At 37.1% G+C, this 17,353-nt stretch overlaps 1 protein-coding gene across 1 annotated transcript; it reads right to left on the reverse strand.

Annotated features, from left to right (window-relative positions):
* Positions 1-172: 172 nt before the first annotated feature.
* Positions 173-17,113, reverse strand: LOC121296133 (gamma-aminobutyric acid receptor-associated protein-like). The gene is made up of 6 exons (XM_041221372.1): positions 16,997-17,113; positions 15,778-15,821; positions 15,439-15,544; positions 14,909-14,987; positions 2,831-2,949; positions 173-2,577 (listed from the first exon to the last, which is right to left on the reverse strand). Exons 3-6 carry the CDS (start codon positions 15,526-15,528, stop codon positions 2,515-2,517), a joined length of 351 nt encoding a protein of 116 aa, XP_041077306.1. The 5' UTR covers positions 15,529-15,544; positions 15,778-15,821; positions 16,997-17,113; the 3' UTR covers positions 173-2,514.
* Positions 17,114-17,353: the final 240 nt, after the last annotated feature.

A 17,353-nucleotide genomic window follows, 5' to 3' on the forward strand; every position in this document is an offset into this window, starting at 1 on the left:
ACTGGGATCATTTTTCTTTGAGGATTTGGTATATGTTTTCACTTTTATTTTCAGGTTTCACCTTTTCCAGTAACTTTTTACATTGTAAAAACACTGCAATTGATGACTCACCGCATGAGTATTTGAAAAAGATTTAAAAGGAAAATAAAAATACGATCATACATACTAAATCTGAAGTTGTCTTTTTTAATGAAAATATATAGGATAGATTTACAGAACCAGGAAGACTGTAAACTAAGACCAAGAAGGAATTGTATTATAGGGTCAAACTGAACAGGATTGTGGGAAACTGTCTGCAGCTGTAACAAAACTAAAGCTCTGGGAAAATGTAGTAAACTAACAGACACCAAGAAGGAACATTGTAGTGGACTGACAATGACTCATTCATTCTTCCTTTTCGTTAATTCTTTTTGCTGTTTCTGGTGCTGTGCATGATGTGTGTGGCCCTGTGACTCACACCAGTGTGCTCAAATCAGTGCAGACTGTCATTGTTGCAGCCACTGAAGGCATCAGTTAGTGCTTTTGTAAAACTTGTATTAAACACACCTGTTGCTGTGTTGGAAATGCTGTGAATTAAAATTGATTTTTGCTCAATTTTCATTCGTACTGTTAGTCTGCGGTTCCCCCCCCCAGACAGACAGCCAAACGGACAGACATAGGCCTCCACTGTGTCCCTTGTGACTGATACTGATTTGAAAGAAAGAAAAAAAAAAGAAAACACAGTATCTTGTCTAACTTTTTTCATATATTACAACATTTCATTTATATTGGAGTTTTTTGGGTTTTTTATTATTGTTCTACAAAAAAACAAACAAAAAACCAACCCCAAGTAAACAGCTTGAGTTTGAGTGTGAACCTAAATTCCTGAAAATGCAGGAGACAGAGACAGAGAGAGAGAGAGCTTGTCATGCCAATAAAGCATTTGAACTTGAACTTGACAAAGAGACAGAAGAGCGCTCATTTCACTTTTCCACTGGGAGAAAAAATATATAAAAAACACAAGGTGATGTTTCATTTAAAGGAGTGCTAAACGCAGCCTCTTTAAAATCAAATGCCTGATCTTTTATTACCAAACCAATCTTCTATTAGCACTGGCAACATTATCACTAACACCCCCTTTCTTCTGTAGAAGGTCTTACGGTTCTTTGCTTGCCTTTTATACTTCAATTTGGATCAGACAGATCTCAAAGACAACGCGATAGATGCAAAGTTGCTGCTTCTACCTGGTACAGATCACTTCCCAGGTGTTGTAGTGAAAACACACCAATGGGCTCGCTGCAATCAAGACGTGTAAACTACAACATATGTACCAGGATGCAGCAGTTTGCTAGAGAGCGTTTGAGGGAACTGCTTTTCCTGAATTAACAGGGGGAAAAAAAAAAAAAAAAAAAAGACTTTCAGCATACTAGAAGGATTGAATACTGAGAGGTAAGAACATGTTAAAACATTGGTTAGCACTTCCTTAACAAATAAATTCTGCCATCAAATCAGCTTTTCCATATATATAGATTTAAAAAATCATTGTTTAAGAAAATATACTTGATAGCTTCACATTATTAACTAAGATCTGTCAGGTCCAGTGAAATCCGGCTTAACTCCCAATTATTTTTAAATCCTCTAATTATGTGTCCGTATCACTTTACATGTTGGGTAGCTGCTGTAGTTTTAGTGTTTTACAGTTTGGTCATGCCAGCATCTTACCGTATATAGAAAAAGCACAGCAAGACTCAAGCCAGCAGCCTTTATATATGAACTTTCCATTGACATGCTTGATAGTATCTGTATTTATACCAGGTTTTACAGTGTTACACAGCGTACAGGGGAGGACAGCGAGGCTCTGCCCAGCACACAGCAGGCAGCGTCTTTAGATTTGAACTTTATATAGACACGCCACACAGTGTTTTACATAGTGTGGTCAGATGAGCATAGAGCGTTTTTATGACTGTGTATCGAATTTGGGATCAGGTTTCTCGATTGTGGAGATAAAGCTGAAAGTCATGCAGTTATGTTTCATGAAGTCCTAAATATGTTTTTTTTTTTTTTCCAGCAAAGTATGTATTTTTTAAATTTTAATTTTCAGCTAATTAATGTTTTATCAATAAAGCAAAAAGCCCGCCAGCAGTGTCAGGGTACAGCAGTCAAAAAGGTCCCCCCGTTCCTAAAGCATGAGGTTAAAACTTAAAGAAAGGAGGGGCCTTTTAGACTGCTGCCCCCTGACACTGCTGGCTTCTTGTATACTGTATAAAATAATTGGCAGCAGCACCTTTTCAGTTTAAAAATATTTTCACAGCAACCCCCCTCCCCAGGACTGGGTATGAGTTTACAACCTTGCTGTCATAAAATATTACTGAATAATGGGAGAACTGTGCTGTACTATACTAAAAGTACCAGCGATATGGAGTAATGGACTTTGTTCATGCATGTTTTCATTTCTTAATTATCTTTACTGGGCACACATCTGTGTGTTACATCACATTATCTCTGCCTCTCTCCTTGTCCCTGTCTTCTGTCCCTCTAGCCATACACGCTCTCATTGCTGTAGGCAAGGTACAGGAAGAAGTCTTCCTCGTGGTGTTCCTGAAAGAGAGAAAAAGAGAGGAAATAATTACTGTTTAGAAACACTGTATAGGTGGAAAATTCTTTCAGGATTCAAACAAGTATTTCAATGTACTTTCATTTTGAGGTAGATGCATCTAAGAAATGCACTATTAGTACAATATTACATGACTGTGAGTGTGTACAATATTCTCATTCTGTGAGTGTGTCTCTACACTGACCTCGTACACTTGTGTGCATGTCTCATTTTGTTTGTGTGTGTCTCTATACTGACCTCGTACACCTGTCCCATGGTAGCGCTGGAGGGAGGCAGCACATTATTGACAAAGAAGAAGAGAGCCTCTTCAGCTCGCAGCTCTATCCTCTTCCGAATCAGGAAACAGAATTGACCCACTGAGACAAGGAGACAGAGCAAGCATTATAGGGTTAATGAAATCATTTCATCGCCAGTCACTTCTACTAGCTGCACACGGTGTAAATACTAACAGAAGAAACTAGGAGCATCAGTTAACAAACGCTCAGGCTCCAAGTTTTTAATCAATGTCTTAAAGTCTGTACAGGCGATCCTCGACTTACGACGCTTCGACTTAAAACGCACGGCATTTACGACTCTTTTGCATTATTACCCTGCTTCGACTTTACAACATCATTACGGCATTTATTACACGGTGACAACTGAGCCATGCGTCTTGTGCGCATGCTCTGTGTCCGAACTGCAGTACCTGCCGAGGTTGCCATGACTTAGTGAAGCGTTTTTTTTTTTGTTTTTATTTTCTATGGATGTAACTTTGTTAACGGTAAATAAATTAAAAAAAAAAAAAAAAAAAACAATGTCTGCTAAGAGTAACTGACTCAAAACAAAACCTAAGCTGTGAACTCTGTTACATGATGAGGGGCTTAACTTCATGCGATCGTATTTCCTGCTAGGAGTTCCGCATACACGCACTGAATAAGTCATTGGAAAGCCCTGAGTCTGTACTTTTAAACAAGCCAGGTAGGTGTCTGAGTGATATGTGCGTAATCACAGAGTGTAAAGAGATAAATAAATATTTGCATGACTACAATGTAACCGGTCATTTTTGTAAAACTGTATTATCTGGCTAAAGAGTCAAGAATGTAACCCCAATTTATAACATTGTTCCTATGGGAAAATGTGCTTCAACTTACGACACGACTTTCAGGAACCAATTGTGTCGTAATTGCGAGGACTGCCTGTATTCCTAGTAAAATGAATTTGGAAACGATAACCTGAAATTCTGAAATTAATTCAGCCCTGCATGAAGTAGTGTTCCGCTGTATATCGACACCTACAGTATATCATGATACCAAAATCCTACCCTAACTAATGTCAGGGGAAAACAAAAATATGATTTCGATACTGTGTTTTTTTTGGCTCTTTTAAAACTAAGCTCTGTTATTGTGTGCTTTAAAAACAATATGAACTTAGCTTACTCATATTCGCATAGCGGAAGTGACCAAATACCCTGCGTTAGTGATGCAAAACGTTAGTGATGCATTTCTATCCTTAATCTGTATTTTATGTGCATGTAGTACGATAGCTGTGAAAATCATGTGCTTTGAATTGCATGCCTGAGCAGTGGAAAGACCAGAATGAATACAGACTTCATTGCCTGCATATCAGTTTCCCTAACAAGATCAATATGACGCTTCACCTGCAGAGGAAAGCACAAGACCTATAAGCTTCTGAGTCACATTACACAAGTGCGCCAATGCAGACGGTTACAGGTTTAGCATGAAAGCAATGCAAAGAACTTACAGTTTATTATAGTAGCCAGAGAGGTTGCCTGTTGTCTAATTAACTTTCTTTGCAAGATTTTTAGTAACCAAAACGAGCATGATGGGCAAAATGGCCTTCTTTCACTAGTAAAATGTCTTCTGTTCTTATTTAAGGTGCGCTGGGGCATTGCTTTGCGGAGACATTTGGCTTGAATACACTTAAACAGAATTCTATTCTAATAGCACGTAAGAGGAAGGTATCGATATTGTTATAAAGCTGGAGAACGATACAAGATTTCCAAGCATTTGAGTATCCCAATTTCAACTATTATTTCTATGATCAAGAAGTATAAGACTCATGTCAGAACTCTCCCTCAAACTAGAAGAAAGAATGTTCTTTCACCAAGAACAAGTAGAAGAATCGTGACGGCTACCAAAGATATTCAAAGTTAACTGACTGCAAGTGGGACTGGAGTTTCCATTTCAACCATAGGTCGAGTATTGCATAGTGAAGGTCTCCATAGTCGCAGGCCAAGGAAAAAGCCACTCTTAGGAAAGTGTCACAAGGCCAATCACTGAAAGTTTGCAAAATGGCATTTGAATGATGGATATGAGTTCTGGTCAAAGGTTTTATACAGAAACAAAAATCAAGCTATTTGGTCACGCTCATAGTCATTATGGTTGGAGCAAGTCTGGTGAGGAAGAAGAATAAAGTCAAGGAATGGCCTAGTAAATGTCCTGATCTAAATCCGATTGAGCATCTTTGATATGAGTTAAAGAAGGCTAAGCACAAGAGAAGTCCTCGGAATCTGCGCCGTTTTGAGACACGGGCGAGGGGAGGAGCCGACAGCACAGCAGAACAACGCAGTTAAACGAGGCAGTCTTCCCAGCGACAGCGAGTGGAAGCGACAGCGAGAGGGAGAAGTACAGGCGTGGAAAAGTACAGAGCAGTTTCGAAGCAGTTTGAAAGCAGGTTGACAGCTGCAGAAGAAACTAAACTTCAAAAAAAAACCTCAACATGGTCTTCAAGCCTGTAATCTGTGACACCTGCTTGATGTGGGAAATCCGAGAAAACCCAGCGGAGCTAAACCAAGTGTGCGTAAAGTGCCGCGCGATCCAGGATTTGCATAAACTAGTAAGTATGCTAGAAATGGAGCTGGAAGAAGTGAGACAGCAACAGGATCTTGAGGAACTGGCACACCCACAATTCATGGAAGTCTGCATCACCCCTAACAGACTGAAAGCCACCAGGGAGATAGAAGGTCAGAACAGCTGGGTTCAGGTAGGCAGAAGCAGGGAAAAAAAGAAACTTCGTCAAACACCACCACCAGAAATCAAAACAACCAACAGATTTGAGTCACTTCAGAATTGTGATGAGCAGAACCAACAACAAGAGAATGAAAGGAACAACATCCAGGACCCTATTGACAGTGGTGACCAGACAGCAAAAAGAAGGGAGGTCATGATTGTTGGGGACTCCATATTGAGAAACACAGCAAGTTCAGTTCGCAGTTTGGACCCCCTTACTACAACAGTGTGCTGCCTTCCGGGAGCCTCGGTCAAGCACATCACTGAGAACGTGGACAGGCTCCTAGAACGAACAGGAGACGACCCGGTAGTAGTCGTCCACATCGGTACAAACAACATTGGAAGAGACAGACCAAAATCCCTGCAAAATAAATTCAGAGAGCTAGGAAGGAAATTAAAAGAGAAAACCAAAACTGTGGTATTTTCTGGTATACTACCCGCACCTTGCAAAGGACCATATGGACAGCTGGAAATAATTAATCAAAACGAATGGCTGAAGACGTGGTGCACACGGGAAGGCTTCACCTATCTTGATCATTGGACCACATTCTACAACGAGGACTATCTGTATAGACGGGATGGACTGCATTTAAATAACAAGGGAACTAGTCTACTCGGAGAAAAGATCCTCGAGCAGGTTCGGAAGCATTTAAACTAGAAAGGAAGGGGGGAGAAATCAACAAAAAAACAGAAGGGAGACCGCATCAAAACAAGAACAACAACTCAGGTAAGACAACCATTAAATGTATTTATCTAAATGCTAGAAGTATCAGAAACAAAATTCTAGAACTTGAAGCTACTGCACTAACAGGTAACTATGATGTGATAGGTGTTACAGAAACGTGGTTATCTGAGAGTGATGGGGACGAATATAATATTTGTGGGTATACACTGTATAGGAAAGACAGGCAGGACAGAAGAGGAGGAGGGGTAGCGCTATACATAAGAAACAGTCTTGAAGCCCAGGTGTTAAACCTGGACAAAGAAAATAAAACCGAATCAATATGGGTCAGAATAACAGACAAAAATTCAAAAGGCATAATAATAGGAGCATGCTATAGACCGCCAGATTCAGACGGTGAGCACAATAATCTGTTATACAATGACATTAGAAATGTGTGTAGCAAAGGAGAAGCCATACTAATGGGGGATTTCAACTTCCCCCAAATAAAATGGGAAAACCCGGTGGGTAGCGCGAAGGATGAAATAGAAATGGTGGAAATGACAAATGACTGCTTCCTAACACAATTTGTGAAGGCACCCACTAGAGGGGAGGCATGCCTTGATTTAGTCTTTTCAAATAACGAAGATAGAATAACTAAAACAGAGGTCAGAGAACCACTGGCAAACTCAGACCACAACATGGTCTCATTTGAAGTGTTTTTTAAATCCCCAAAAGTAAAGACTAAAGCTAAGGTTTACAATTTTAGAAAAGCAAACTATGAAGGCATGAAACAGAGACTAACAGAAGTAGATTGGAGTAAAATAGAGAAAACACCCACAGAAGAAGGATGGTTGTTCTTCAAAAATGTAGTACTAGAGGCGCAAAACAATTACATCCCTAAAGTAGACAAATCTAAATGTAAAACTAAATTGCCAAAATGGTTTAATAGATCAATTAAAAAAAATATTCAGCGAAAAAAGGCACTTTACAGAGCATTAAAAAAGGACCAAAAAGAAAGTACGCAGAAAGAGTACACGGAACTGCAAACGCAAGTCAAAAAGGAAGTTAGAAAGGCCAAGAGAGAAATAGAAATGAACATTGCTAAGGGAGCTAAAACCAATTCCAAAATGTTTTTCCAATATTACAACAGCAAGAGAACATTCAAAGAGGAGATTAAATGTTTAAGAGATACAAATGGCAAAATCGTAGAGGAAGAAAAAAAAATAGCAAATATGTTAAATGATTACTTTTCACAAGTTTTTACAAAGGAAGATACTGACAACATGCCCCACATGTCATCCAGTTCCTGTCCAGTTTTAAATAACTTTAGCATAACTGAGGCAGAAGTGTTAAAGGGACTAGGAGCTCTTAAAATAAACAAATCCCCTGGGCCGGATGAGATCCTCCCAGTAGTACTCAAAGAAATGAAAGAAGTAATTTACAAACCGCTAACCAAGATCATGCAGCAGTCTCTTGACACAGGGGTGGTACCGACAGACTGGAAAATTGCAAACGTAATACCGATCCACAAAAAGGGAAACAAAACTGAACCAGGTAACTACAGACCAGTAAGCCTGACTTCTATTATATGCAAACTTATGGAAACTATAATAAGATCCAAAATGGAAAATTACCTATATGGTAACAGGGTACTGGGAGACAGTCAACATGGTTTTAGGAAAGGGAGATCGTGCCTAACTAACTTGCTTGATTTTTTTGAGGATGCAACATCGATAATGGATAATTGCAAAGCATATGACATGGTTTATTTAGATTTCCAGAAAGCTTTTGACAAAGTCCCGCACAAAAGATTAATTCTCAAACTGAACGCAGTTGGGATTCAAGGAAACACATGTACATGGATTAGGGAGTGGTTAACATGTAGAAAACAGAAAGTACTGATTAGAGGAAAAACCTCAGAATGGAGTGTGGTAACCAGCGGTGTACCACAGGGATCAGTATTAGGTCCTCTGCTATTCCTAATCTACATTAATGATTTAGATTCTGGTATAGTAAGCAAACTTGTTAAATTTGCAGACGACACAAAAGTAGGAGGAGTGGCAAACACTGTTGCAGCAGCAAAGGTCATTCAAAATGATCTAGACAAGATTCAGAACTGGGCAGACACATGGCAAATGACATTTAATAGAGAAAAGTGTAAGGTACTGCACGCAGGAAATAAAAATGTACATTATAAATATCATATGGGAGATATTGAAATTGGAGAAGGAATCTATGAAAAAGACCTAGGAGTTTTTGTTGACTCAGAAATGTCTTCATCTAGACAATGTGGGGAAGCTATAAAAAAGGCTAACAAGATGCTCGGATACATTGTGAAAAGTGTTGAATTTAAATCAAGGGAAGTAATGTTAAAACTGTACAATGCACTTGTAAGACCTCATCTTGAATATTGTGTGCAGTTCTGGTCACCTCGCTATAAAAAAGATATTGCTGCTCTAGAAAGAGTGCAAAGAAGAGCGACCAGAATTATTCCGGGCTTAAAAGGCATGTCATATGCAGACAGGCTAAAAGAATTGAATCTGTTCAGTCTTGAACAAAGAAGACTACGTGGCGACCTAATTCAAGCATTCAAAATTCTAAAAGGTATTGACAGTGTCGACCCAAGGGACTTTTTCAGCCTGAAAAAAGAAACAAGGACCAGGGGTCACAAATGGAGTTTAGAAAAAGGGGCATTCAGAACAGAAAATAGGAGACACTTTTTTACACAGAGAATTGTGAGGGTCTGGAATCAACTCCCCAGTAATGTTGTTGAAGCTGGGATCCTTCAAGAAGCTGCTTGATGAGATTTTGGGATCAATAAGCTACTAACAACCAAACGAGCAAGATGGGCCGAATGGCCTCCTCTCGTTTGTAAACTTTCTTATGTTCTTAATCTGAATGAACTGGAACAATTTTGCCTTGAAGAATGGTAAAAAAAAAAAAAAAAAAAAAAAAAAAAAACACACTACAGAATTATGCAAAGGCTCACTGGCAAATATCGTAATCATTTAAAATAGGTTATTTTTGCTAAAGGTGCCTTAACTAGCCATTAATTTAATGTTCCATGTCAGGGTATGCATACTTTTGAATCAGCATTTTTGGAGTTTTGCAAAAAAATTGCTGAAAAATGCACACATACAGGCTCAAACTAAAGGTATATTTAGTAGCATTTTGCGACCCAAAACTCTTAATTTGCTACTAGTTTTTTTACGTAGTAGCATTTTTCTGATACTTTATGCTGCATTTTATATGACCGAGCCCGAGTGAACACGTACATAATTACCGCTAACAGCTTTTTTAAACACAGACATTATTAGTATCTTTCATAAAGCGGGAAACCATTGCTAATAGAGCTTCCTAATTTGTAAATGACTAAGGTTTGTACTGCCCCATGCAGATACGCACGAGGCACACAATGTTAATCGTATTGCACAGTGGAGTACAAAACCTATAGTGCCAGAACAACGTGGATACAATTTCAGGGTATGAAGTTAGTTTTATAGCCCAAAATTAAAATTACATTACGTTAAAAACACTGCGATTTTATAAGAGAACAAGCAATGACCTAAATAATAGATCATCATTAATAATCATTACTTTATCAATTCTGACTACGAAAAAAAAAAGTTGCAAATAGCTATAACGTTATCATGATCCAAGTGACGACTTCCTTGTTTTATTAGTACAAGCAGACAAAATACAATCTTGAGGTGCATTATTAATGTACCGTAAAGAAATGTTTTATAGGTCGCAAAGGCGTAAAAGTCACTCCCCCCTTTTTGAGACTTCAATTTTAGGAAAACACCTTTTGTGTGTTTAAAATCCTTTTTTTACAATTTTTTTTTCCTACATGCTCAACACAGATAAATAAAGAAAAATACAAAAGGTTTAGTTTTGAAATAAACCTTTTTTGAATGTGTTATTCTATTATAATTTTAGTGTTGTTTTTGGTTTTTAGTTAAACTGCTAGAAACTATTTGTTTCTAAAAATTTTAAAAGTAATAATTAACAGAGCGTAAAAAAATCTAGTTATACATTGCAAGTCACATCTGTTAAACTACCGGTATTTTATTTTAGCTTATTAAGTACCCACACAAGTTCAAGAACATATCTTCTTTGCTTTACTGAACACTTCTTTCCACAACCATATTTAGACAATAGTTCCTGCTGCATTGGCTTTTACAAATTAATTGTATTAATTCAACTTTATTAAAACTGCTGCTTCATCAATTAAAAAAGCAAAAAAAAAAAACAAAAAAAAAAAAGAATAAACTAAGCAGTCCACCGTCTAATAACCAGCGAACAAAACATTTTAGTGTTGCATATGTTGCAGTACAACTGCATTTAATTTCGAGCTGTACAAATACAATAATTCTGTTTTGTTAATCGAAACCACAGGGCGCGAAATAACTGATGGCATTGACAGCAATTGCCGCAGTGCCTCGCAAATTAAAAAAAAAAAAAAAAAAAAAACTTAGTGCAAAAATTGCCGCCTGTGTCCGTCAACTCCAGCACATCTACAACCCATTCACAAACTTTAATCTCTTCCTGTGAGAAAATGACTCATTATCATAATGTATTATTGTTGCCATTCTTTTTACTATGCACCTCCCAGCACTAAGCCATGAGGAAGACGTCCTGTATCATTGGTTAATGACAGGCAAAGAGAGGGAAGGACGCCGTTAGACTGAGCTCAATATGACCGCGCCTCCTTGAATTTTCAATCTCACGTGTTCACTGGTAGTGTCACTGTGATTTTTCCATCTATTAACTCTATGCTAACTCAGAAACGTATAAAAAGAAAGAAGGAAGAAAAGCTGTCTAAAGCAGCAGCAAAGTGTTCTAGGATTGACCTAATGTTCAGGTATGAAATGGGTGCACAACCATTCATCCTGATAATAATAATAATAATAATAATAATAATAATAATAATAATAATAATAATAATAATAATGCGAACTTACATCAAGTACTGCAGAAATTGGTTGTGCCTTCATATGTTAAGAGCCACTTGCACAGTTTGCATTCCACTGGGTTTGGATCTTTAGGCATTTCACAAAATAAATAAATAAATAAATAAAAACAGATGGTTTTCAGACCATTTCTTCAGCAGCTGCAATTTAATTTGTTCTCAATGCTTCGCCGTCCACTATTTCACATACACGTGAATATCCTTCAAATAATGCAGACCTATATTTAAAATTTTCCTTTTTTTAATTTACAGCTTAGTAAAAAAAGAAGAAAAAAAAACATTACCCACATTACACATAATCTATGATCATATAATATATGGTATAAGGATATCTGTGTAATAACACCCAATTATTTGTGAAAATCTCAATTTCTGAAAGAAAACTATTTTTAGCATTTAAAAATGCACTGATTAAACGTTTGCTTCACCAGCAGACAGCTTGTTATATGAAACCCAGTTGAACTTGCTTACCCTAAATTATGAAACACATGACTTAGAGGGTTTTAAAAAGCTTTCATTACAGGACACAGACAAGCACTCTAATTAGCTCTGGTTAACAGGGTGACAGACTTTAGTAAAAATACCCTGAATATATATTTTTTGCCAAATTACCCTCTGTATTTTTACATTATGAAAGTTTGTTTTTAAATTGGATTTATAATGGAAAAGTGACCTATATTTTACTTTTGTAATAATTAGTGTGTGAATCAACCACATTATTATTATTTTTTTGTCTGTTTGAAATAACATTTCATCAACATATATGCGCTCTATTTATTTTTTGTTTTTTTAGAAATTGCCTTTCTGCCCCCTAGAACTGCCTGGTGCCCCTCAATTGTCACACCCAATGAAGGCAACATTGCCTTGCCCTTCATGTCCTTAACTTCAAACCCTGGAACCATAACCATACATATACTGCACTGGCATGTAGAAAAAGTAACAGTATGTATTAAAGTCATTCAAAGTACTCCATTCAAACAAAATGTTTTCTACATCGGACCATAAACACTTTCCTCCTCTCAGCTCGTTTTTCTTTCGCCATTTTAAGTTTGTTTTGTCTCCAGTCACGTACTGTTTTTTCAGCATTGCGATTAGCATGTATTTCAACAAATTCACCAACGCACAATTTCAAACCTGCTGAGTAGCATTTTTTTTTTCTTACTGTCCTACTTTATCCAGTCTCAAAGTCACCTGCATTATTACAGCATAGCAGTTAGAACGAATGGAAGACTTGAAAAGTTTACTACTGGCTCAGGAGGGTGGGAATAAGGAAATTCATTGAGACTATAGCCGTGGTGTTTGAGAGGTCAGTCAAGAGCAGGGTTGCCAGTTCCGCTTTAAAACCGCAGAATTGGGCTTCAATTTTACAATTCTACCTTGCTGCTTTTTACTATATTTTGGGCTTTCTTTCATGCTTGATCGCTTATGTTGAAAATGGTTAACACTGCAAAAGTCTGTTCAATTAAATATAATTCTTGTATACAAAAGCAAAACACATTATCTACCAGGTTTTTGTTTTCTCTGTAAGACAGGGGGTCGACTGCAGCGTACCAGTTAGTCCACTTGATGCGTCTACCTAGTGGTTTAGCAGGTTTATCCACTTGCTTGGACTAAACTTAGTACGCTTGTTAATCCCAATTGCAGCACACTAGACAATACTCACCACAGGTGGATCATCCACTAAATCGGACTAAACAAGATCATGATTGCAGCATATCAAATCGGACGTGTGATGATCCTGTTCAGGTGGACTAATTTAGTATTATGAAGTATAAGACTAACTTAGTACGCCTGGTCACCCTACGTTTATACCGCACATTTTAAAACAAAGACAGCTTCATTATTCTCTGAAATGACATCTGAAAATTATTGAAATGAGAAGTGAAGCCTTTTGTTCAGTAAGGTTCAGATGCTGGGTTGCATGAAGAGCTTCATGCTCAGTGCAAGGTATTGTAGACCCGCATAACCCAGTGTCTCAAGTGAAAGGCATCACTAAAATGTAACAGAATACAGAACTATAAATAATATTTTAAATTATTATATAAAATTGACAATTGCACTGTGTATGTTGTATCATTACCTTGTGTCGTTGATACACAATATTAAGCAATTATGCATTTTATAGGTAGATGAATGTAGCCTTTTTCTTTTCTCATTTATCTCCCTTATTTAAAAAGTAGTATACTGCAAGTATTCACTGGTCAAAATATTACGGTTTTACTATTACTGCTATTATACTATTTTACTTTCAGTGTACCAATATTTTCATGAAGGTTGTCACATATTGCCCATCAATATTTTATTTTTTTATTTAATTTTCACAGTCAGCTGTGACATGGTCGCCCTATAGCCTGGATTCAAACCTGAGATCTCCAGGCTATAGGGCACATCCTGCACTCCACGCTCCCAGTGGGGTTTTTTTTTTTTTTTTTTTTTTTTTTTTTTTAAAAGCCATAGAAAAGTTGAATAACGTGAGAGTTTTCGAATGACGTTTCAAGTCACATGATGCTTATCGTGTGTCTTGAGCTGGTGGGCAGGCAAGCCGTATCTCTGATGTAGTGTTATCACAAATATTAGAAAGCTCTTCACAAGTGTTTTAAAAAAAATCTTAAAAAAATATATTTTTTATTATTTTTATAAAAAATAAAATAATAATATAGATATATAGTACAATAGGATATGTGGGTGTAATATATATATATTAGATATATAATATTATATAATATATATATGTATGTTATATACAAATTGTATATATCTCTCGTAGAGAGAGGCAGTTCTACAATCAGGGGAAAATATGCTGTTACGTTTACACATAAAACTGTCCAAGAACTATAGGAAATATAGTAGCATTCAAAAATTGATTTAGAAAACTATATTTACAGTATACAGATATTTTATTTATGTATTTTTTATTTCCGTTGCAGTGAAACTGTGGTCTAGCAATAGTGTACTAGTATTGATTGCTTATCTAAAAATACATACTGTACAAAGCACACAAATACATACAAAAATGCAAGCATACACACATGCATAAACAAACAATGTAATTATCTATTTATTTAAACACACACGGTAAAAATGATGATTAAAGACAAAGGTTAAATTTCTTTTCTGAACAGAACAGTAATTACATTTTGTACTCATACAATACAAAATCAAAGTCTGTATTGCTCATTAATATATTATACTATTATAATGGAAACTACTAACAGTATTCTGTGCCAGTATTTCCCCCAGCTCTTCTCTTCAATGTTTTCATGGACCCACCATCTCCTCTTCCTTTTTTTTTTTTTTTTTTTTTTTTTTTTAAGTACTCTGCTTAATAATAAAATAATCTCTTCTTCCTCCTCCTATTCTGTTGAGGTTTCAAGCGAGTCTTCCCAAAAAATAGACATATACTTTACCAACTAGATTGTTGTTTTTCACTCAAAATGGTTGCTTGTTTTTTTTTCCCCCATGGGAAAGGAAACTGCTGCTTGGGTATAGAAGCGTTGTGGCACCATTTACCGCGTGTCAAAATAGAAGTGACGCGCTGGTGTGTCTGGGCCTTAGCCTCTTATGTACTTTACACTGGCTTACTTTACACTTACTCTTATGCACTTTGCTGTTCCCCTCCTATTAAACCTACTCATGGAAGAGCTTATAATGATCAATAGGGAACGTGTTACCTGTTAAATCAGAAGGCACTAAGTACTTCTTTTTGTCCAGTTCTGCAACACGAGATTTAGGTGCCTTTTCCACTATGACCTAAAGAAACAAAGAAACAATGTACTTGTACCTGACCAACATATCAGCTGAGACTTAGTTTTACACTGTTAAGTAGCCTCTCTGTAACGCCCTGTACATAGGTCAATGCCTGTGTGACCACATTCAAAATACATATAAGACTATAAAAGCACCATTGGGTTTCAGAACCAAACTACAGTTCAATAATATTTTTTAAAGTGGAGACCGGTGTTTCATCAATCAGGCACCTGTTAAATAAATTGACTAAATCTGCCAGAACTGGGAACAGGGCTAGATTGGGTTTCTAACAATGCTGTAATTAAAATTGAATTGTGCTGTACTGAGCGCACCAGCTAAACAGAGAACTGAGAGCATCGATAGTGTATTCCACTGCGTACAACAGTCAGGATGCTGCTCCAATAGAACAGGCGTTCGTTATATCCTGTGTATCCGACGGCACACAAACACTCACTGGGATTTTGTCTGGGTACTTGGCTCGTATTTTCTCCCCCTCTGCTCTCCGCACCTCGAAAGGCAGGCTGCGTTTGTACTGCCAGTTCATTTTGTACTTCAGAAAGCTGTGAGAGAGAGAGAGGAAGTGGAAGATGAGGCAGGGGTGGAAAGAGGGACAGCTACACAGGTTGATTCATAAAACAAAACACCACAAGGGGGAAAAAAACATTATGGTAGAGGCAGTGTGGTAAGAACGAATGCATGGCATGTATATTTATTTCTGTTGTAATGTGTGTTTTTTTGTATCATTCTTATTATAACCGCCTATAACACGTAGTCATGACGGAAGCATGCTTACCGTATTCTGCTATGTTCTGTTCTTATCTATTCTGTTCTGTTGACCTGAAAAAAGAAACAAGGACCAGGGGTCAAAAATGGAGATTAGACAAAGGGGCATTCAAAACAGAAAATAGGAGGCACTTTTTTACAGAGAATTGTCAGGGTCTGGAATCAACTCCCCAGTAATGTTGTTGAAGCTGACACCCTGGGATCCTTCAAGAAGCTGCTTGATGAGATTCTGGGCTCAATAAGCTACTAACAACCAAACGAGCAAGATGGGCCGAATGGCTTCCTCTCGTTTGTAAACTTTCTTATTTTCTTATGTTCTTATGTTCTATTGGGATCACAGAGTGACACACATGTCGTGAACAGCAGGTTTGAAGGGGGGAGGGGTCGGATTTCTTTCTGATAAGGTAACCGAGTTCTAAATTTTCATTGGCTGGCGAAACGTTTAATTTGTCTCTACTATTTTTTAAATGTAATTAATTCATTTTAACATGCCCCAATAACAGTCAAGCAAACATATATAAGAATATGTGTGCAGTATTAACATATAAAAACTATTCTGTATCGCTACATATAGCGGTAAACATGACAGGCTGAGCAATTTGTTGACCACATACCGCAACTCAAGTCATATGACACATTCAGCAACGTGACGGTTCAATACATTGATAACATAACGACTCACGACGCAATCTAAAGAGAACGCAACATACTAAATAAATCGCCGACTTTTACATACTAATGTTTAATGAATTATTTTATAGGCAGTAAAACATCCGATTCAGATTTTTTCTCCAATTTGCTTAATATATTTTTAAACCGTACATAAAATAAATTGACTGCTAATGTAGGCTTGTATGACGTGTTGTTGTACGAACTGCATATTAAATAAAGCATTTTTTTTTTTTTTTTAAATCATAATTATGTCAAGCACAGAACAAAAGCTGTTGTAACGTACTGATCACAAAATAAATACTATATACATGTAAACAAAACTTGTTTGTTTAAAAACACGTTTCAAAATTGTAGATGGTTTTGCATTATCTGTGTCTGAGTTATTGTTATTATTTTTACTGGTGTCCTGCTTATAAATTCAGAAACATGAAAACTAACCGTTTGAAAAACAATATATCCGACCCGCAGAGCGCGTCCACAGAACGTGACAATAATAAATACTATTACCAGGTATCACTTATTTTTAGGATTCATAAAGTTGTTATTTTATGCCTTACCTTTCGATACAGCTTGGGCTATGTTGATTTTTTTGTTTTTGTTTTTTTTTTCCCCCAAAATGTCGGATGGCCTAACAACAATTTTACACCTGTCCCGCCTCCTCAGATAAATGTGATCAATCGTATAGCAGAGATGAAGATTGACAATAGAAGGGACCACTCTGAGCGAGGGGTCGGGTGTGCCTAATTGAAATCAACACGTCATTTAAAGCAATCGCTGCCTGTTCTGTCAACGGAAAGGCGTGGTTAACAGAGGCTTGCCTTTCACGCCCTTCTTGGCTCCTAACAGCCAATCAGAAAGGAAAATATTTCCTGACACTCTATCCAATAGGAGAGCCTCTTTCCTTGTACAAATAG

This window comes from Polyodon spathula, chromosome 21, assembly GCF_017654505.1.
Source record: "Polyodon spathula isolate WHYD16114869_AA chromosome 21, ASM1765450v1, whole genome shotgun sequence".
Lineage (NCBI taxonomy): Eukaryota > Metazoa > Chordata > Actinopteri > Acipenseriformes > Polyodontidae > Polyodon > Polyodon spathula.

Bases quoted from the DNA above. Each gene is read 5' to 3' on its own strand.
- LOC121296133 (XM_041221372.1), bottom strand. From the start codon at position 15,528: ATGAACTGGCAGTACAAACGCAGCCTGCCTTTCGAGGTGCGGAGAGCA. The intron at 14,988-15,438 runs GTGAGTGTTTGT...TTGTTTCTTTAG, and splicing joins AGTACCCAGACAAAATCCCA to GTCATAGTGGAAAAGGCACC. The intron at 2,950-14,908 runs GTAACACGTTCC...TCCTTGTCTCAG, and splicing joins AGTGCCTTCTGATTTAACAG to TGGGTCAATTCTGTTTCCTG.